The following is a 22306-nucleotide window of genomic DNA, read 5'->3' as shown; positions in this document are numbered from 1 at the left end:
AGGCACGATTTTCACTACCGCGCGCACATACATTATTTTGAAATGCGTAAACATTTCTATGCTTTCCCAACGAGAAAACTGTTCGTGCGTCAGTCTGTCCATCCGTCCATCCGTCCCTTGCGTAAGAAGATCCCCGCAGCAGTGAGTGACTTTACCCTCGTGCCGCCTGCCGGTTCAACGCAAACGAAACGGCGAAAACGCAGCACACGGAGTTATCAGTGGTTGGCACTGTCTGTCTGCTTCGCAGATCGCTTTTAAGATACGGTCTGCGCGGCCGTGCCAGAGTATGTTTGATCGGTCTGTGCCACTGCCGGAGTCATTTGATCACGGTTCATAATGGTCCGGCACGGATGGACAAGGACCTAAAGAGCGATAACGGCTTATGATGATCGGAGCGTCATCAGCGCACATGATGCCGCCACCTGCAGTACTTTGCGTGCGTTATCAATGCACCTTGCTTTTCCATCCTGACCAGTCTGTGTCGCCTCAGCGCTGTCATCTGTACTGTCCGGATTAAGTGTCATAAAACTGATAACGACACCCGTCTGCTTGGAGATGAGCAAGTGGCACAACGCTTACACATACTTAGACAACTCCCGGAGGAGTTTCTGCTTGAAATTTTTTAGCCAGCGAGCTGGTTGCCAACAAATTGTCCGTCCATTGCGCTTCATCCTCTACATCTTTGCACTGAGTCAAAGCGAAACTACTGTTTGCCGCAACCGCTACGGACGAAAGCACGGCCGCGATCGACGGTGACCTTGCAGTTCTGAAGGCAGGCGGCCGCGCACGCACCAAGACAAAATGAAACTACCGTTTGCTGCAACAACTGCGGATGAAGATGCGGTCGCTATCGCCGTGTTCATAGATGGCGACTATGCATTTTTTAAGGCACGCGGCCGACGTGTGCACCGAGTAAAAATGAAACTACTGTTTGCAGCAACCGCTGCAGATGAAACCGTGGTGGGGATTGACGCGATCATGGATGGCGCCTGCACAGTTACGAAGGCACGTGGCCAGTAACCAACGTGGTGTTATGCACGGTGATAAGTGCAAGAATAAAGGCTTAAAAGGCACAATTAGGCACAAAGCATTCCGGCGTTGCTATAACGTACGATTTTCGCTGATGACTATGGTGATGCATACTTGGCGAGGGCGGAACCAGGAAATATTTATCCGTGGCTCGTGGAACGCCCAGGAGGGGCCTGCGGAACCCCTGGGTTCCACTGAACCCACTTTGAGAACCCATGAATTAGGCTATAAGTGGTCTATGCTGTACAAAGCACTGTTTCAGCCACTCCTGTGACCGCAAAAGAGTGCTTCTAAATAATACAAGTGCAGTGCTGTAGTGTTTAAGAATTTGGAGCCTACAGCCCTCAGGCGTTTCAAAAGGTAAAAAGAAAGCACTCTAATTAGTCTCACTGGATGTTATTCTGGTCTGAGGTTTGCAACACTAACGCAGGCTGAACTATCGGCAGTACAAGGAGATGTACATCAAGCGGCTGCAGACACCAAATGATACAGAAATTCGTGTTGACGTGCAAATGCTGGAAGATAAGCTGGATGTTTCAAACATTCTCATGGCCAGAGAGGAGGCCAAGCTAGAGGTGAGTATGTGCGCTTCATTGTTTTCACTTTCACAGCTCAGGAACATTGCTGTGATTGATTAGATTTACCTCAGAGAGGCAGAAAAGTTGTTGTGACAATTAAAAGCTACACATCTATCTTCAAAGAATTTCAGTGATGTGATTGCTGTTCCAAAAGGCAAATCCTGGTACATTTTCACTAATGTTCTCCAAAACTGCACCAAAAGGCGTTTTCCACTACTTTCAAGAACGAAACTAATGTCTTGAGGTTGAGGCGATTTACCATCACAAGCGACACCACTTTTCCACACCGAAGCAGTAGTTTTACTTCAGCAGGAAGTAAAAACTACAACGAAGGTGTTGGTGAATGTTGAGCTCGTCATCAACCACGGTGCAAACAAAGACCAAGAGTTTCAGTGACGTTTAATGTAGGCAGGCCTTGCTTGATGTAGGCAAGGCAAGGGGCTCTCTGCTGCTCTAGACAAAATGTCGCATCAGAAGAGCGCTAACTAGCCAGTGTTTGTAATTGAAGGAGGAAAGCGCAAGCAGTGCCGCACAAGTCCCCTGCTTCCTGATGGGTCTGCAAGCCAAGAATTTGTCTAGTCATTTCATATATGTCATTAGCGTACACGTTTTCATTATTTACATTGTGAATTGTAAATAGTGTTTTTTTTTTAAAGCTAATCATTACAATGTTTACAAGCTAAGCATATCTAGTGTGGGGGTCTTCCCCAACCCGTAGCGCGTGTAATCGCAGCTACGCAGGGTTCGGGCGAATAAGGCAACAAGCGAGTCAACTTAACAATGTTTATTGCTGTGGGCAATAAAACACACTTGCAGAGGGAAGTCCGCTCTGTATAATAACTAATAAAGTAGGCTTGCCTCGTCGCGTGTAGTAGTCACGCAAACGAGGTCACTCACGGGTTTCAGCGGGTAAATCCGTATGGGCAGGTAGGTCAAGCGAGGTCAGAGAGACCCAGGGGTCTCTCGGTCGCGCTCTTTTATATCTTTTTACCTTTCCGCGTGGGGAGTGACCTCCTCGCCCGCCGGATACTTTCCCTCTTCCCGCGCGGGCGCGCGCGTCGCGAGAGGCGAGCGAGAACCGGGAGAGGGCAAAGTGCATTTCTCCCGTGTCAGCCCGGCTCGCGCGCCGCGCACGAGATGTCCGCCTGGCTACCGCCGCGTGCGCTCCGTTCGCAAGCGACGGGCGAGCACCCGTGGGAGAAGGTGGCAGCGTGTGCTCCCCACATCCTCCCCCCCTTAAGAAGGCCCCCGTACGTTGAGGCTGGCACCTAGGGACGTCCGTTTGCCTGAGTACCCGCCGAGGTTGGCGACCGAGGAAGCGTCGGGCTGGTGGTGAAGTTGCCCTCAGCTGGCGGACACTTGATGCCGACTCGGAGGTGGCTGGTCCACTGCACTGCTCGGGCTTGCGAGGCGGGATCGTTGTCGGGTTTGAAGATGACTCTCAGTGCTACCCCCTAGGTGTCGGCTGCGCTGGAAAGGGTGGTCATCTGCCGGCCGCCGGCTAGCGGTTCGTGCGGCTCCAAGGCCGGCGTAGCGCCGTCAGTACTGCAACGGCGTCAGTTGTTCCAGCGCGTACTGCAGGCAATTCGCACGGCCGTATCTCGTCTTGCTCTGCTCCTGGAAATTATTAGCAAACTGCACAAAGCGGTACTGTGATCAGCAGCAAAGTTGGCCGTATCCGGGGACCCCGTCGATGTCTGTTACGAAGGGAATGTTCGCAAGAATCATCACCAATTCGAGTCGCAGCACAAGATAATCACCGCACTGTCCCTCACAGCAGTCTTTGGTGAAACCGCACACCCACGTGTCGAACGTTCACGCCACATTCCCGTCGTGGCCTCGCCGACTCGTCGTTCATACTCGGCGCTCCGTGGTCACTAGACGTTCGCTTCCCTGGCAGGAACTACCAAGGTGCCAGCCCGGCGCGGCTGTATGCTCACGCGGTACGCAACGCCACCCGGACTTACGAATGTTCCTCGCAGTCGTCGGGTTACACAACTAGCAGTCAGATTACTTTCGCCTGCTACGCAAATTGTAGCGCGGCTGCGGGCTCGCCGTTCGGTTCTGACTGCTCTCTCTCACCGATCGCAGTTGAGGGACGGCCTGATCGTCATCCCACTGCTCATCACGTGGCACGTAGCGTTTCAGGTCGCATACGTGTACCGGTCCGCCGATCGGCTTTCCTTTCTTGTTCTCGAGCCGGCAAACAAGCGAAGAAACCTTCTCTCTCACTTGATACGGCCCGGTCCACTTCGGCGCCAGCGAGGTAGCAAACTGTTTGGTAGCATCGCTGAGAACGTGCTGGCGTCGAAGCACCAGATCGCCCACTTCGTAGTGGACGTTCCGATGCGAGCAGTCGTACTGCGCCTTCTGTTGTGCCCTTGCAGTGCGAAGATTACAGCGTGCTTTATGTAAAGCTTCCGTCATCTTGGCACGTAGATGCGTCTCGTATTCAGCTCATGCTGACGGCGCGACTGGCATTCCGCTGCGATCCGCTAGAACCCTATCCATCGGATTCGGCAGCTCTCTCCCCAGGTTGAGAGAAGAAGGCGCATACCCAGTCGAGTGGTTCACTGTCGATCGCAATGCAAACCCGATCTCTGGAAGGTAGGTATCCCAGTCCTTATGCCTTTCAGAGAATGCGACAAGCATGTGCTTGATGTTGCGATTGACTCGTTCAGTGGGGTTCGACTGAGCATGGTAGGTTGTCGTTTTCTTATGCTTAATGCCAAGTGCGGCGCATGAGTCAACGAACACCTTTGCAGTGAAGTAGGACGCATTGTCCGTTATCAACTGCTCTGGAAAACCAAACCTGGTGAAAACCTCCATCAACTTTTCCATGATCACCCGTGCCGTCAGTTTTCGTAGGGGGAAAAGTTCTACCCATTTACTGAAGTGATCCGTGACCACCAGCAAGAATTTGTTCCTGCTCGGTGTTGTGGGATACAGTCCCATGATGTCACATGCCGCGATTTGCCAGGGAGTCTGACTGTCGATAGGCTGCATGAAGCCGGGCGGTCGTCCGCCTTGTGGCTTCACGCTTTGGCACACATGACACGATCGGGCGTAGTGAATCACGTCCCGTTTCATGCCTGGCGAGGTAGCGAAGCGACACAACTTAACGTAAGTCTTGGGGCCGCTCGCGTGCCCAGCGATGCGCGAGTCACGAAAGTAGCGTAGCAGTGCTCCTCTCAACGCGCGTGGTATCACCACCTTAAATGCCTCACTTGTGTCGTTCTCGGTGGGAATATACCTCAGCAGGACGCCGTCGGAATTCAGCAGATAGGAATCCAGCGTGCTCACAGCATTACCAGCTGTTCCTGAGCGCTCCGCTCCGACAGCAATACCAGCTGCCTCCATGTGCGCGGCGGCCGCGCCGCCCAGCTTCCGGAGCCCGTCGAGCACTTTTCGACAAAACATATCCTTCTACTGAGCCTCGAACAGCTCCTTTCTGCTGAAGACAACTCCTGCGGAACCGACAACATCTACGTGGTTCACGCTCTTGCCCAGGATCGACGGTTGTTCCGCGTCCCTTACTCGGGCTACGGCCAGGGTTTCTCTCTCGCCTCGGACTGGTGCTCGCGAAAGTGCGTCCGCTGCGGCATTGCTTTTTCCTTTGCGGTAGCGCATGGTGAAGTCGTAACGCTGCAGCAGCAGTGCCCAACGCGCCAGGCGGCCACTCGGCTCACTCAAGCGCCTCAACCAAGTGAAAGCCATGTGGTCAGTCTCAATCGTGAATGCCACTCCGTCGACATAATAGTCAAACTTTCACAGAGTGAAAACTATCGCGAGACACTCCTTCTCTGTCACCGAGTAGTTCCTTTCCACCGGCGTCAACGAACGACTCGCGAACGCAATCGGTCGGAGAATGCCTCCGTGCTCCTGAAGCAAAATTGCACCTAAACCCCGGGTCGCTTGCATCTGTTTGAATCACAAACTCCCTGTTCAAGTCAGGCAGCTGCAACTCTGCTGTGTCAGCGAGCACCTTTGTGAGGCCACGCAGTGCCGCCTCCTGCTCTTGACCCCAAGTCCAACGCTCGTCTTTCCTCAAGAGCTTCGTTGAAGGCGCTTGCACTGCCGCGCAGTCTGGAATGAATTGGCGATAAAAGTTCACCAATCCCAGAAAGCGTCTCAGTTCGCCGATATCTTTCGGCGACAGGTAGCTCAGTATAGCCTCGAGCTTATCCTCACTCGGCAGAATGCTGCCGTTGTCCAACGTGAATCCCAACAGCGTTATTCTGTTCGCAGCTATCTGAGCTTTACTCGGGTTCAACGTGATACCTGCAGACCTCAGCCTGTCTAGGACGTCTCTCAAGTGGCGCAAGTGCTCGTCGAATGTTTTCGAATAAACCACTGAGCTACCTGTCGCCGAAAGATATCGGCGAACTATACGTTTGAATAAACCACTATGTCGTCGAGATATGCGAGAGCATGTTGCCACTTCGCATCTCCTAGAACTCGGTCAATCAACCTCTGATAGGTAGCGGGAGCTCCGACTAAGCCAAAAGACATTCTTTTGAACTGAAAGAGCCCGCGGTGACAAGTGAAAGCCGTTTTCTCTTTGTCACGCTCGTCCATTTCGACCTGAAAATATCCATGACTAGCATCAAGCGTCGTAAAGTACTTTGCCCCGCCTAGGTTAGATACTGAAGAGGAAATGGAGGGTAGAGGGTACGCATCCTTCTTCGTAACCTCATTCAGCCAGCGGTAGTCTACACAAAGGCGATAAGTATCGTCCTTCTTCGGGACTAGAACTACCAGGAAGCCCCATGGGCTGTTCGATCTTTCCACAACGCCTGTGTCGATGAGTTCGTCTAAGGCGCTGTCAAGTGCTTTCCGTTTAGTCAAGCTTATCGGCCGTGGATTACATTTCCACGGCCGATAAAATCGCGTCGTATTCGTACAACAGCGATGACAGTCGTGCCCTTTCTCTCTCTGGCAGGCTGTTGACCTCTGATAAAAGTGGGTGCGCTGCCCTTTGCAACGTCGCGGCACAATGTTGTGCCACCGTCTTTCCGTTGCTTTGATCTTCTTTACCGATTACGGTTTGCTCGCTCGGCTGCGGCTGGGTGTGGCCCGCTCGCGCCGCCCCCGGAGACTGGCGTGTCGCCGCAGGCACGGGCGCTTTTGCGAAACGCTTCAAAACACCCGTTCCGTTCTCTCGGTAAACTCTGCTGGCGATGTCTATCAAAATGCCCGACTTGGCGAGAAAGTCTCGACCTAAAATAACAGGCACTGACAGACCGGGAAGATGTACGAGGTGTTGTCGCCTGACGCGTCTCTCCCAACGAATAACTAATCTAGCTGCCCTGATCGATTGTGCTGTGTCGGAAGCAAGGCGGAAAGTGATGTCACTATCTCTTAAGCGGATATTGTTCTCGCGGAGATGCTGCAACACCTCGTCACCAAATAAAGAAGCGCTTGCCCCAGTATCTAATAATGCGGGAAACTTCTTTCGGGCTATCGTTAGCTCGATGAACGGCGCCTGCGAGTCCGCGACATCTCCTACGCGACAAGCCAAAGGCGCAAGTAAATCGAAATCACCAGTTGTGTTCGAGATCGCCGCCCGGGACCCAAGGTGGATCACCGGCGGCCTCGCCCGTTTCCCGAACCACGTGCTCGACCTCGGCCCGGCGTGCTTGCGCAGTCACGGGCGATGTGCCCCAGTCCGCCGCATTGGTAGCAACGGCCACCGAAGCCTCGGTGGTGTGGGCGCCCGTCGCTCCAATCCGGCGGGCCGTAGCTTCCACGCTCGGCGGTCGGCATGTGCCGCTTCTCTGTTCTCGCAAGTTCCTGCCTCGGCGCGTTATGCTGTGCTGTTTTCAGCGCATAGGCGTACGGGTCCAAGGCACGGTCTGATAATTCCCAACCACGCTGGACCTGCTCGTCGGCGAACGATGCCGACGCGTCGACCCTAGGGGAATGTGAAGCGATCCCGCCGCCGTTCCACGCGCAGCGAGGCTCGAGTGACAGCGCGGCGGGTGGAGGCGGACGGTATGCTTGTGCCGCGAGGATGTCCCCTTGGATGCGCTTTGCTTAGGTGGCGAGCTCGTCTAAGTCTCGGTACCTACATTCCCTGAAGTAGGCCGCGAAAGTCGGGTGCGCTTGCCGTGTGACACGCTCGACTTTATCAGCGTCAGTGGCGACAGGGCTTGCGAGACGATAAAGTTCGTCCATCGCTCGAACATACTCCAGCAGGGACTCGTCCGGATGCTGGGTACGCAACTCCAACTCTCTCCTCAAACGCCACTCGTAGTTGGCTGGAAGAAATTCCTCGCGGAAGTTCACGTGGAACTCTTCTACTGTGCGAGCTCTGTGTCCGGCCAGTCGGAACCAACGAGCCGCCTGTTCAGTCAGTGAAGCAGGGACCACGTTCGGCGTCTGAAAGCCCTGTTGCTTGATGATAATACTGCAGACGGTCGAGGTACTCGTTTGCACTAGTGCGATCGTGGTACCCACTATAGGTAGGCATGTCTATCTTAATTCGTGGTCGCTCGCTCTGCGACGGGGCCTGCATTGTTTTCTGCAGGGCGCCGGCTAAGCTCTGCATGACTTGCAGCGCATTCTGCAGCATTATTTCGCTTGACGGAATACTACCGCCCGAAGGTTCGGACGCATCCGCAGCTTGCGTCGAACTATTTAGAGGCGTAGGTGGCTCCGAGTCCGCGGGACGAAGCGGCGAGGTGTTAGGCGTGTTAGGCCTACTTTCAGGCCTAAACCCTGCCAACGTGGCATTTCCGCGATCCTGACTGTTCCGCGTGAAACACTCAAAATCAAAGCTACCTGTTTGTTCGGAAGCTGCCGCCGCGTTAGCACTAGGTCTCTGATTATCTGCCGCTACATCCGACAACATGAACAAATCTGGAAAGTCAGACAAGCCCATCGCCATTGTTTGCTGTAACTTCAGTAGTCCCAGCTCCAAAAAACAGAAAAAGACTCGCCGTGTTGCCGAATTCGAACCACGTTGGTAGCGCCAAATGTGGGGGTCTTCCCCAACCCGTAGCGCGTGTAATCGCAGCTACGCAGGGTTCGGGCGAATAAAGCAACAAGCGAGACAACTCAACAACGTTTATTGCTGTGGGAAATAAAACACACTTGCAGAGGGAAGTCCGCTCTGTATAATAACTAATAAAATAGGCTTGCCTCGTCGCATGTAGTAGTCACGCAAACGAGGTCACTCACGGGTTTCAACGGGTAAATCCGTATGGGCAGGTAGGTCAAGCGAGGTCAGAGAGACCTGGGGGTCTCTCGGTCGCGCTCTTTTATATCTTTTTACCTTTCCGCGAGGGGAGTGTCCTCCTCGCCCGCTGGATACTTTCCCTCTTCCCGCGCGGGAGCGCGCGTCGCGAGAGGCGAGCGAGAACCGGGAGAGGGCAAAGTGCATTTCTCCCATGTCCGCCCGGCTCCCGCGGCGCGCGTTGTGTGCGCACGAGATATCCGCCCGGCTACCGCCGCGTGCGCTCCGTTTGCAAGCGACGGGCGAGCGCCCGCGGGAGAAGGTGGCAGCGTGTGCTCCCCACACTAGTCACATTGAAATGAAATAAGTTCCACACTGACCTGACTGTTGTGCAATACAGAAGTGCAATCCTATGGAAGTTTGGAAGCTAGAGTACGCCACTGATTTACACTTGGTGAACAGACCAAACAACATAGTACGCAAGTTGTCATATTTTTAATTTGGGGCAATATCTGATGTGGGTTACGCAATCGCCGCCAACACCCATTTTTGGACACAACTATATGTTTTACTTTGGCTTCCTCCTTCTCTCTCAAAGTCAACTTTTCCATTCTCAAATATGCCTTTAGATGCTCCAAAAGCCTCTTTTTATGCTCGAAAACGCTTTTTTGACTGCTGCAGGAAGGTGCTCCAAAATGACTTCGGCCAATCACATCACTGGAATTTGAACAGTGTTTGCAAAGTCTGTTGCATTCCTTTGATGATGTTATGAGGTGCTATGGTGATTTCAGAGTTGGATTGATCATTTTTGTGTGCCTTCGACAACCTTGTGCTGGTGTTCACTGTGCAATTGATTTGAATCCACTGTGGAGTGACACTCTTGCAGCTTCTGCGGGAGGAGCCGAATCGTGCCGTGCCACGCAAGCGAGACCGAGGCTGGTGGGCCTCCTGGTTTGGCAGCGCTGAAAGTGAGCCGGAGGAGGTAGAGGTGATTGGGGAGCGAGAGCGCAGCTTCTGGTCCCGTCTCACCCCTGAGGAGAAGGAGAAGCTGTACGAGGCCATCGAATATGCTGATGCCTCGTCTGAGGTGCCCGAGCACTACATTGCTCACAAGGTGGGTGGTGCCTCTCGGTAGTTTGTTCCCAACTGGGTGCAAACAGCCGCCAACTGTCTGCATGGTGCAGGTGAATTTCACGCTGGCCAACTGCACGCTGTCTCTGGTGGCTGGCAGTGGCCATGAGGCGCTGGTGTGCACGCTCAGTCAGTTCCTGATGAGCCTGGAGACCCGTCCCGGGGCGCATGCTTTCAAGGTGTCCACTCGTGCCGAGGGCTTTGTCATCGAGGGTGCCTCTAGTGACCACCATGACCTGGTCACTGTCTTGTCAGTGGAGAGGTCAGCTACTGGTAAGGTCTCTCATGCATCAGCAGTAGTAGCTGCAAAGATGAGTGCCTGCGGAAGATGCCAACAAAGAAAGACTGTCATGGTCTTCCCTCCAGTTGAGCTCTTACTGAACTGCTGTACGACATTCCTTACTCTCGGCATATACACCTCATTATAGCGAGACGGGATATAATGAAGTAAATGCAATTCCCCTTGAAATCCCCATAGAGATGCATGTATTTAAATCCTCGTTTTAACGAAATAAAATTGTTCTGCTAATGGATATAACGATTCGGCTTGGAAACCAAAAGTACTGACTGTTGCGCACGGAGCAGATCGCCTTCTGCCAGGTTCCGCATTCGTACGGTGCGGCATTTCAAAATTCCAGTCTCGAATATGCCGTCACCGCCGCGGTCGGTGCACGGTCACCGCCACGTGTAGTCCCGCGCATGGTGGCCGTGCACAAGCAGCACTTCTTTCTTATCTTAACGCACCTCTCTATTGCTGCGGTACATAGCTGGCGAACCTAGGCGCATCCTCCAAGATTGCCATCTGAAAGGCAATGCCTAGCTGCACCGTGCCACAAATCGAGGATGCTTGCATGTGGCTTGCTAAAAACCAGTGCCTCCACTTCTCTCTCTCACTGTGGTGAGCCGGGCTGTGCTGACGTAGCTGGGTGTATCCTCCGAGATTGCGTGAAACAGGCACGAGCTGGCCAAGCCAAGCCGGCACACTCACACAGTGAAACCGCAAGGCCACGAGAAAGCGACGGGTCAGATAGTTTCGCTTTCAAGGGCCGAATGCGTCAGCATATACGTCCGCATTTCTGGCACTGTGCCAAGCTCTGTAGGCTGTATACTTCGACGGGTTTGCAAAATCTCGTGAAAGCAAAAATATCTCCGAAACTCAGGGAGGTCGCCCGAGAATACCGCCCCAACTGCGTATGTAGTTGGCGCACCGTGTTGTGTGCCACATGCTGCTCGAACATGACTGACTTCATTCGCATCATAGCATTCTAAATGTTCCCTTCGATCACGTCGCTGTTTAACCAGTTTCACGACAATATCAGCGAGTTAAGTTGAAAGGGGAAGCGAAAGATCGTCTCATTGGAAAAGAAGGACGGTAGCGTAATGGCTCTCACCTCAGGTACTAAAAAGTCTCGTGTTGAACACACCGGAGAGCCTTGTCCTGTTGTTTTATTGAATTTCTAGTGCATATGAGGCCATGTAGCGGGCCGACGGGCCGTGGAACTGTAGTCTTACTTGCATATTCGAATTTGTATAAACCATTGGGCATATACTGCAGTAAAGGCCAATAGTCGGTATAACGAAGTAATAGATATAAAGAAGTAATTTCGGCTTGCCCTTCAACTTTGTTATAACGAGGTTCGAGTGTACCTTGCCTACACCTAAGCTCATACCATCCTACTGATGTGATTGTCAGCTTGTTTTGCATTTTATATTTGCTGCTTAAAATCAACATTGATCATTGGCCCTGTGCTCACTCTACATCCTCTGTTGTGTTACAAAGCCTGCCATGGGATTAGTTGTCTCTCCGTCATTTCTAGGTTATTCAAATAATGAAGTTTCAGCTTGTATTTGTGGAGATGGGTTTGCACAAGGCTCACCCTACTAGGACACGATGCTTCTCCACTCTGCAAAGCAGAAGGGTGCTACAGCAGGGTTCGTCGACTCTCTGACACCGTGCAGAGAAGGCTCCGGAATCAGATCGCCCACAAACATGGGTTTATTAACCCAAAACGTAGCACAGTGCGACAGTCATGGCGCTTGCAGGCAAAAGCTTACAAGACCGATCAGTATGTGCGCCCGCACCGCTAGGGCTAACCAGGTAGTGGTCCACCAAGCACGACAGCGAGAAGCCGCGGTAGTGAAGGTCCCATGTAGCCAACTCGTTGCGGGCCTGTGAGCATCTGTCGCGGTAATGAAGCGCTCAGCGGAAGGACAGCTCAGGGGGAGAGGGCGCCCCAGGACCGCCACTCGGGAGGCTAATCAGGGCGTATCCCGGTTATGTATGCTCGCGTGGTGACTCAACGCTAGGTGGGAGAGGCGCAGTTTGCGCAGATTGACTCCAGCGTACCAGCCGTGTCCGCCATGCTGCAATTGCGGTGGCACTTAATGGAGATCGAGCTGAGCACAACAAGCGAGCTGGGGGACGAGGCGCGAAAAGGCACCTTAATCCCCACGTGCCCCCCTCCTAAAGACCAAGGCCAGCTCGCAAAGGAGGGTAACCGAGGCCAAGTGGCAAGGTTCACTAAAGAAGGCTAAGCCAACGGGGCAAAGTCCAAGATGGTGTTGTGTCTTCATCGGGATCAGGTCAGGGAGAAGGTGCCACAGCAGTTCGAAGAGACAAAGATGTCGCTTCTCTTGATTCGAAACCAGCGGCCTGCCTTGGTCAACAAAGTCCCGCACACTAGGAAGGGCCCACTGCCAGAAGGAAGGGTCGGCAGGCCAAGAAGGACGAGGTGGGATAGTACCATGAGTCATCCAGCAACGCTTGAGGTCTGCCAGACAGGAGCTGCCGTGGGGTGTGGCTGCCATTTTGACGCAGCAGTCACTAAGAAAGTCACTGTGCTCCCCAGATTGTGCGCTGACCGGAATGGCAGGCCGTGATGACTGGCAGTCAGGTTAGCAGTGGTAGCTGGAGTGAGCATCCTCGGCTAGGCGTCAGAACTTGATTGGGCGGTTCTGCCCCTGTGAGCAGCAGCCTAGGTAGCAGGAAGCAATGCTGGCACGAGTTCGTGGCCCTCAAGGCAGGAGTCAGTCATGGCGGCAGGACCAGGGACAGCTGGCCCCGTGGTCAGCAATACTGGCGGCACAGTGGAACCAGGTGCAGAAGACTAGATGACGCAAGGGAAAGGACAGTAGAAGTTCCCCAGCTTTGCCAAAAAGGTGCCCACGTGGCTGATTGCCCAAGAAGGAGCATTTGCCAGGCCAAGGCTTGGGCAACACGTGAGGGTTGTGGGGATGCGCTATTCTCACGCGTCCCCTGATGTTGTTTTCCCCACATAGCTCGCGTCTCCTGTAGTCCGACTTCTCCGCGTGACTAAGTGCCGGCGGATTGTGGCGCATTGCGAGAGATGGCACGAGTGTCGCGATGCTAACGCCACGGAACGGCAGGGTGACTTGGGGGAAAAGGTTGAAGGCGCTTCCTCTTCGGGTTGGGGTCGGTGAGTGATGCGGACGTCCCGCGCGTGCGCCGATCCACGCTTCGCGAGACCGTCTTGCGTGGCTAGGAGGAGGGCACCGGTATGGACGAACATGGATCGTTCGAATGCGCCACTGTTCGCGTGACCGTACACGTGAACGACTAGGCGATGGTGTCATAGCATGGGGCAAACATATTCGCTCGCTATCCGGTCGCGGTGAGTTGGACTTCCTTGATTTGTCACGCGCCCATTTGAATGTTCTATTGGTAGTAATTCGGCTAGGGTGTATTAGTGTATGAAAGGTGCAATAAATGCCCTTTTGATTGTCTGCACTACGGTGTTGTCATTCCTTTGTCCCAAGAGCCCGAGTGAGACCAAACAGGGTATACTAGGCCACAAAGGCGTGTCACCGCTTCAAGGTGCACCTTCACTCCGTAGCTGCACCGGCACAGTAGAGAATACGGTCCAGCTACTAGCTGGTGGGAGAAAGGCTGTCCAGGTGCATTTCTGCAAGTCATACCAGTGGCGTGTCCTGCGGCCAGCCATGTTGGTTTGCCTGTGGTTCGTTGACTGCCTCCCCCTCTCCCTAGTTGCTTCTCCTGGCAACGAAAGGCTTGAGGTTTGAGATGTGAACTGGACTGCTGACTGGTCTCCCTTGGGAGTCAGCCAACTTATATACCAGAGGGGACATTTTGGTCTCCACTTGGTATGGGCCCAACCATTTGGCCGTTAGGGAGGCAGAAATGCCTTTGGCAGTGTCACTCAAGACATGGTTGCGTCTGAGGACGAGACCGCCAACACCATAGTGCACATCCCGATGTGACTGGTCGTATTGCGCCTTTTGTTCAGCTGGTGCTTTTTCCAGGTTGGAATGGGCCAAGTCGAGGGCCGCATCCATCTGTAAGCGCTGTTCCGCTGTGTAGCCGGTGAGGCCAGCTTTTGTGGTGCATGCCCTGCTGCCGGTCTGCAGAACGCGGTCCATGGGGTTTGGCAGCTCTCTCCCGAAGTTGAGGAAACTGGGCATGTACTCTGTCAAAAGATTCACTGTGGACCACTAGGAAAAGCCTATCTCGATAAGACAGACATCCCAATGCCTGTGTTGCTGGGCAAAGGCCGCAAGCGAAGGCTTGAGGTTTTGGTTAATCTTCTCTGTCGGGTTGGCCTGTATTTGATATGCGGTTGTCTTGCGGCGCTTAATGCCAAAGGCGGCACAGGCATCCACAAACACCTTGGCCATGAAGCTGGACGCATTGTCCGTTATCAGCTCCGCCGGGAAGCCGAAGCAGTTATAGACCTTGGTCATCTTGTCCCAGATTGCCCATGTCGTTAACTTCCGAAGAATAAAAAGTTCTACCCATTTCGTGAAGCGATCTGTGACAGCCAGGAGAAAAACGTAGCCTCACCAGCTACTGGGAAAGGGTCCCATAATGTCCCAGGCCGTGACTTGCCAGGGTAGCTGGCTGTTGATTGGCTGCATGAGCTTGGGAGGATTGGCCGCACGGGGCTTCACACATTGGCACACGCGGCATGAGCTGGCTTAGTGAAGAGCGTCACGCTTCATGCCTGGCCAGGTAGCGGAGCGGCGCAACTTTTGGAAAGTCTTAAGGCCACCCACATGTCCGGCCACCCGCGAGTCGTGGAAATAGCTCAGGGTGGCTTTCCTTAGACTGTGGGGTATCACCACCTTGAAAGACTCCTGGGGAGCCTCCTCAGATGGGATATAGCACAAGAAAACTTCATCGTTGTCTAGCAGATACGTATCCAATGTGCCCGCAACAATACCAGCTGCGTTGCACTCGGAGCCAATAGCAGTACCAGCTATTCGTGTGCGCTCAACGGCTTTGCCGCCCCGCTCCTTTTGGGAGCTTGGCTCTTAGAGCCCGTCAATGATTTATCGACAAAATGGATTGATCACTCTGCTGTGCCTTTAGTAGCTCTTGCCTGCTGGAGGCGATACCAGAGTAGGTAATGGGGTCCACCAGTTAAAAGCCCTCTCCCAAGGCTGGCAATCTGGGGATCGCTTCACTGTCAGGTATTGTTCGAGCCATTAGAGACACAGGCTCCAGTCTCTATTGAGTGTGAATTGGCTCTGTTCCAGTCATTGGAGACAGAGGCTCCGGTCTCTACTTGGTGTGAATGCTCATTGGAGTGGCGGACAGGAGGGTCAGACGTTGAAATGGGGGCGTGTGACAAGGCATCTGCCACCACGTTTGAACTTGCTTTCTGGTAGCGCACATCAAAGTTGTAGTGCTTGCGGCAGTGTCAACACCCGGTGTGAAGTGGCCTGAGGGCTCGCGCAAGCGCTTAAGCCAGATGAGTGCCATGTGGTTCGTCTCCACCACAAATGGCACTCTGTCGACGTAGCAGTCTAACTTTCGGCGCACAAAAAGGATAACCAACTGGCGGTTCGTCCGCTCAATGTGCGCCCGACCTTAAGGGGCCCGTGAATAGCATGGAGGAGTGCTGGGTTGTTGCTCCAACAGGTGGAATCGACGGCGGAGCGGGGTGGCTCACGCGCGTCCTAAATGATGCTCAGCAGCGTATGAAGCAAGCGAGAGGCAGAAAGCGTGGTGCACCAGAGATTTAATTGTGCTCGGAACAAAGACAGGTTAGCAAGTGAGGTCGTGCCTATGGCAGAGTGGGAAGGCTGCACCGCAACGCATTCATCTGTGAGAGGCGCTCGGTACAAAGGGAGGCCAGCAAGCGTACTCGTGCCGGCATCTAATCGAGGTGGCTCCAATGCCACACTTTGGGAACAGTCTTGGGACGAAGAGAGGCCAGCGAGCAAGTTTGTGCCAGTACCTAAGCAGGGTGGCTCCGGTGCGACACTGGCCTGCACTCGGGGCATGGAAAGGCCCGCTAACGAACGGGCAGAGTGGGGTGGCTTCAACGCGACACGTGGCACAGTGAACGACGTGCGGGACAAAGGCGGACCACCGATGCTGCACATGGGGCACTCAACTGCGCTTAAGACAAAAAGCGGCCAGCGAGCGGGGACAGCACATTGGAGGGGCTAGTAGGCACCTGCTCCGGAAACCTGTAACTGGCATGGCTAGGACTAGGGTTCACATCCAGGCGGTCAACATCCCCCAAGGGGTGTTTAGGGAAGGGGTCGCTAAGGCGAACGTACCCCATGTTGTCGGTGTCGTCCACGTCGAAGGACGATAAGTCACAGGGAGTTGAGCAAGACGAGGGTCTTGAAGGGGAACGATAAATCACAGCCAGGGAAGGGAGTCAAGCAGGAACAAGGGCCGTGAAGGAGCCTGCTCTGATGCCATGCCGAAACTAAGTTGGGTGCCAGTTATGTGGAGGTGGGTTAGCACAAGGCTCACCCTATGAGCGACGGTCAGGAAAAAGCTTGATGCTCCTCCACTCAGCGATGCAGGAAGGCGCTACGGCAGGATTCATCGACTCTCCGACACGGCACAGAGAGGGCTTTGGAGTCAGATACCAACAAACATGGGTTTATTAACCCAAGGTGCAGTACAGTGCAACAGTCACGGCGCTTACGGGCAACGGTTCACCGCAAGACCGATCGATTATGCGCGTCCCCTGTGCTAGGGCTAACCGGATAGTGGTCCATTGAGCGTGTGAACGAGAAGTCGCGGGAGCAAAGGTCCCACGTAACCCAACTCGTTGCGGGCCTGTGAGCATTTACTGCAGGGATGAAGCGCTCAGCGGAATAGAGCTTGGGTGGAGAGGGCACAAGGCGCCTGGGACCCGCCACTCATGAGGCCAATCAAGGCGTGTCCCAGTGATGTATGCTTGCCTACATACCTGCGGTGCTGTAGCCGTGTCTGCCATGTTGCCATTGTGGCAGCAGTTCCCAAAGATCGAGCTAAGCACAACAAGCGAGCTGGGGGACAAGGCACGGGAAGGCACCTCAATCCCCACATATTAAATTTAAATTGAATGGTGGTTGAGTCTGTTCTTTGTTTGTGGGATATGACACAATTGATCGGTTCACCATCGTGGCAATTTGGGCCTGTTGGTATGCCATAATAAAGTTTTCGAATAGTGCGAGAGTGTGAGAAGAATACGCGAAAGACGGAGCGCTCTGTCTTTCCAAAAAAATTATGGGTGTTCCCACAAATGTGTATTGCCCATGCATGGCTGGATGACTGTTTTAATATTTAGTAAAAAGAAGCTGAAAACCATATACTGTATACAGTAGAACCTCGTTGATACGTTCCCATTTTGCACCATTTCCGGGCCCCAACGTTGGTGATCGAGGGCACTAAAAGTGACCCAATACAGTTATGCTGCTTTCTTACAGCATACCACATTCCTGGAAAGCACGCTTTTTCCACGCTATTGTTCCCTAGATCGTGAAACTGTCATCGTATGATACATTTTCAGCCACCAGATACCACCTAAACAAGAAAAGGCTCAATCGCGCCACGCGGCTCTACTGCTTGAGGCAGCCACCCGCAGTGGTAGCATCGCCACAGTACTCGACCCGCCCGAGTCACGTGGGAATGCCTCGGGCTCTCGGTAGTGTTCTGGAATTGACGAATCTAGCAGGACGTCGCGCGTCAGATTCATTGCCGTTGCTCTGCTTGCGTTTGTGTGTTTGAGAGCTACGGTCATGGCATCAGGGGAGTGCAAACGTTGGACCCTCAAGGAAAACCTTAATATACTTGCAGCCGTTGACCATAACCCGAAGAAAAAGCAGATTGACATAGCCAGTGAGCTTGGCTTCCCGGCGTCAACTGTTAACGCGATCGTGTCGAAGTGCAAGGAAATCGAAGTGAATGCCTTAGTGTTCGGCGCCGGGAGAAAGGAAGCCCCTGGAGCAAGGCATAAGCAACTTCAAGAAGCACTACTCAAATAGTTCAAGCAGGCGAGGGCTTTCGGCATAAACTTTGATGGCAGTATTCTTCGGGGAAAAGCTTTGGAAATTGCAGACTTAACTGCGTCGAATGGCTGGATCAGTCGTTTCATACCAGACACGGCATTGCCTGTCAACAGATAAATGGAGAAGCAGCTTGATGTTGAGAACTGGATTGCATGGCTCTCGAGTATTATCAATGCTTATGACCCGCGCATTGTGTACAATGTGGATGAGCTTGGCCTGTTCTTCAGGGTTCAGCCCAGCAAGTCCCTGAGCATGAAGGGAGAATCCTGCCACGGTGTCAAGATCAGCAAAGATCGTGCTACGGTACTTTTTTCCTGTAACGAAGATGGCAGTGACACGATGAAGCCGTAGATGATCAGAAAGGCGAAGAATACTACGTGCTTGCATAACATCTCTCGCCTCCCTTGTGTTTACAAGCATAACATGAAGGCGTGGATGATGTGCTACATCTTCGAGCAGTTCCTTCGATATCTTGATGGATGACTTGGGTGCAAAGGGCGCGAAGGTGTGTTGTTTGTTGTGGACGGACAATTGTGTAGCTCATCCAAAAGACACATCGTTCCTCCGTAATCTGCACTTCGTTTTTCTCCCAGCAAATGCGACAAAGCCATTTGCAACCACTGGATGCGGGTGTTATCAAAGATGCGACACACGTCTATAGGAAATGCATCATGTGTCGCTGTCTTGCTCGTGTGTCCTGGGGTGAGAATTCTGGGTAGCTATCACTGTTGGATGCAATGCATTATCTGTACCTGTCATGGGTGAGTGTAAGCTGTGAAATGGTAGAAAACTAGTTTAAAATATAGGGCATGTGTCTCCTTGAAAAAGACAACTCCACTTGTCGAATTGTTGACTTCAGCTTTCACCTTGTCCTCGTGTTGCTCATTGCTTTAAAGAAATGCCAGGCCTGCGCGGCACACGCAGCACAGTCGCTGTAAGCTAGACGAGCGTTTCGATAGTACTACCTAGTAATTTGAGTGAATGTGTCAGGAACGCGCTTGGGACGCCGTCGCGCGTTCAAGCCGACGCGTTCCATCGCCGATGGATAGTGCCGTTTGGCCCAGCCAAGCGGCCGACAATGCAACTACTGCTTTCACATTCGCTCCCATTGCAACGCGCCCGAAGTGGCCTGCTTAGGACGCCGTCGCGCGTGCAAGCCGACGCGTTCCATCGCTGATGGCTAGCACCTTTCCTGCTCTTGGATAGCAAGCGCTTGCGTGGCTTATTGGTAGAGTATCCGCCTCCCACGCAGTGGACTTGGGTTCGATCTCGACGGAGAGCGGGTACTTTTTTTCGCATGCGATAGCAGCTACGGGGCGGCAGCGGCGGCATCATCGCGACTCAAAACGGCTATTGGAATGAGCCCATAACAGCTTCCGTGTAAAAGTGTGTGTGTGTGGGGGGAAGGGGGGGGGGGTAGAAATAATTTATTAGAAAGGCAGAGGGGTCGGCCTAAGAAGTGTGGTTTTCGGTGCAACCCAGCAGAAGTGCAGCCCCACATTATTGACGACATGCTTGCAGATAAGAGGGTTGTTCAATAAGGACTGAGGCTGAGTTTGGTGCTCTTCACCGTGCGCTCGCTGCGTCATCTCTTGACATAATTCGTAAACGTTGTGACACCATTAATTTTCACCAGATGTCACATCACTCTCGCTCTAATGTGGCAGCAGCAATATGCATCCAAACATGAGCTAGCATGTCATAACCTCCAAGTGTGCTGGCTGTGTGACTGATGGCGGCTTTGCATGAACAACCCTACGTGATCAAGTTTTGTGTGTGGCTGAACAGAACGGCCACAAAAATGTGTGCCAATTTGACTCTTGCATTTGTTGAGGAAGTTATGTCTCATGCAATGTGTTTTCGATGGTTTAAGGACTTCAAAGAGGGCAGGGACAGCCCTGAATTGCTGGGAGGGGATGGTGCACCTCTTACAGCCCTTTCTGAGGAAACTGTCAACACAGCTGCTGCAATGATAAAAACCAATGGATGCCTTACTGTCAGGCAACTTGCCCATTCCTGGAGATTTCAGTAGGAAGCATCTACAAAATTTTGAAAGAACGTCTTCACATGTCCAGAGTCTGTGCAAAGTGGATCCCTGGTTTGCTCACCCCAGTCCAGAAACAAAACTGTGTAGACGCTTGTCTTGAGTGGAAGCGGTGCCTAGAAGGTGAAGACCGGTGGAAGACAATTATTACTGCAGACGAGACCTAGGTATACTGCTATGACCCAAAGATGAAGTGTCAAAGCACTCAGTGGGTTGAAAAGGGACAGCCTCGACCAATGAAGGCTAAAGTGCAAGTATCAGCAAACAAGGCAATGGGGATCACATTTTTCGACCACAAGGGAATGGTCTACACACATTCAATTCCTACGGTCCAGACAGTAAATGCCGAGTACTTCAGAAGTGTTTGTGAGACACTCTTAAGAGAACACATCTCACGAACCCGAACTTGTTGGAAATTGGAAACTTCACCACGATAACGCAATGGCTCACGTTGTGAACACTGTAATCACGGGAAAAACATCTCAACAATCCCTCACGCACCCTATAGTCCTGACCTGGCCCCCTGCTACTTCTTTTTGTACCCCACAGCAAAAAAGGAACTAAAGGGACGTCATTTTGATACGGCCCAGAATGCAGTCAAGGCTTTGGAGGCAGTTTTCAAGCGGATAGCGAAAAATGGCTTCCCCATGTTTTCCAGGAGTGGCAGAAATGCTGGGACAAGTGCATTGCGGTCATTGGAGAATACTTTGAAGGCGACGAAAGTTTTCATTAGTAATGTTCAGAAATAAATGTTTCAGAGAATCAGTCTCACTCTTTCTTGAACAACCCTCGTACAAGCAGGGTTCCGCTGCACTGGTGCCGAAGGCGCATTTGAAGATTTCGTTGTGGTATACAATATCCAGACGTGCGAGCCACAAAGCGTGGCAGAGATTGGGGAGGAGATAAAAGGCGACGAAGCACAATCGCCCAAAAACGACGATGTGGACGATTGCGTGCGTCCGCTGGCTACTTTCGTCAAAGCTCTCGCCGGAATAGATGCGCTGTGCAGCTTCTTTCGTGCCAAGGACAATAAAAATGCCGAAAGAGGTCTGCAGTGTGTGGAAAAGAATGAAGCCGCCCTGGCTTCATCACTTGGGTGCTGTTGCCAGTTTGGACAGGGTGGTCGAAGTGTGATAGCATGTCTAGAGGGCTCGGTTTGTGCACCCAATCGTTGGGTGAAATGAGGTTCAACTTGGGGATGGTAGAGAATGTGCGCTTGATGCCCTGTGAAGGAGTGCTGTCAGCTGGTTGCAGGCCATGGATGGCATGTCCACTGTCAGACTGCAAAGATCAGTCACAGCTGCTCACTTGCAAGTTTCCTTTCAGATCAACCCAGATAGTACCCAGCAGCCAGCAGTGCTTGGAGCAGCAGTAAATCATACAGAAATGAACATATATACATCATGTGTGCAGGTTGTGTCTGAAAAAAATCTTTATGAGCAGGGGCATGAAATCATGGCTGTGCTTTAGCGCAAAGAAAACACAAGGATGAGTTTGTGTTTGTCTCTTTGTTCTTGCTTGCGCTAACAACCACAGCCCAAGGATTTAATTGTCGTCGACTTTGTGGAGCATGTGGCAGTGCTCTTGGGCTGTTCCACAAGGTGTGCAGAGTTGTACAGACAAGCTGTTGCATCTTTGCAGAAATAGCCCCGCAGCACGTATTTGCTCTGGACTTTGAGCAGAACCCACTGGACATGAAGGCTGATTATGGCGTGATGGTGTATGCCGAACCGGTTGAAGTTGTATACAATGAGGTAAGTGGAATGTGTTGGAGTTATTTCAGAGCCAAAGTTAATGAAATGCAATGATGGTGTGCACCTCAGCATGGGTTAGCTGAGCCATCTTGAGCATGCAAGACGAGAGAGAACTACAACACATTTTTTTTGTCTCTTGTATTTAGCCCAAACAATGCTACTAAATTGATATTCATCCTGGAAGCTTAAGATGGAGCATTTGTCCAGTGTGCATCATCATCATCCATTTTTTGCACAGTTCCAAGATGAGATGATAGTCTTGCATCGTAAAATTGGTTCCCGATAAATTTTTCTTTTAGCAGGCATCATTTAAGGTATC

General features: G+C 52.5%; 1 protein-coding gene and 1 long non-coding RNA gene across 2 annotated transcripts in view; one reads left to right on the top strand and one right to left on the bottom strand.

Annotated features, from left to right (window-relative positions):
• The window catches only part of LOC119460513 (intermembrane lipid transfer protein VPS13A), a 1139096-nt gene that overhangs the window by 97972 nt on the left and 1018818 nt on the right, over positions 1–22306 (top strand). The window contains exons 12-15 of the mRNA XM_037721434.2: positions 1460–1604; positions 9671–9898; positions 9969–10188; positions 21875–21987. Coding sequence (XP_037577362.2) covers positions 1460–1604; positions 9671–9898; positions 9969–10188; positions 21875–21987 — 706 coding nt within the window. The remainder of the gene's footprint in view (positions 1–1459; positions 1605–9670; positions 9899–9968; positions 10189–21874; positions 21988–22306) is intronic.
• Positions 1–22306, bottom strand: part of LOC125947490 (uncharacterized) — a 409960-nt gene that overhangs the window by 21600 nt on the left and 366054 nt on the right. The window lies entirely within an intron of this gene.

Source organism: Dermacentor silvarum, chromosome 8 (assembly GCF_013339745.2).
Source record: "Dermacentor silvarum isolate Dsil-2018 chromosome 8, BIME_Dsil_1.4, whole genome shotgun sequence".
Lineage (NCBI taxonomy): Eukaryota > Metazoa > Arthropoda > Arachnida > Ixodida > Ixodidae > Dermacentor > Dermacentor silvarum.
Note: the sequence above shows the minus strand (reverse complement) of the source record. Positions and strands in the feature narration are given on the sequence as shown.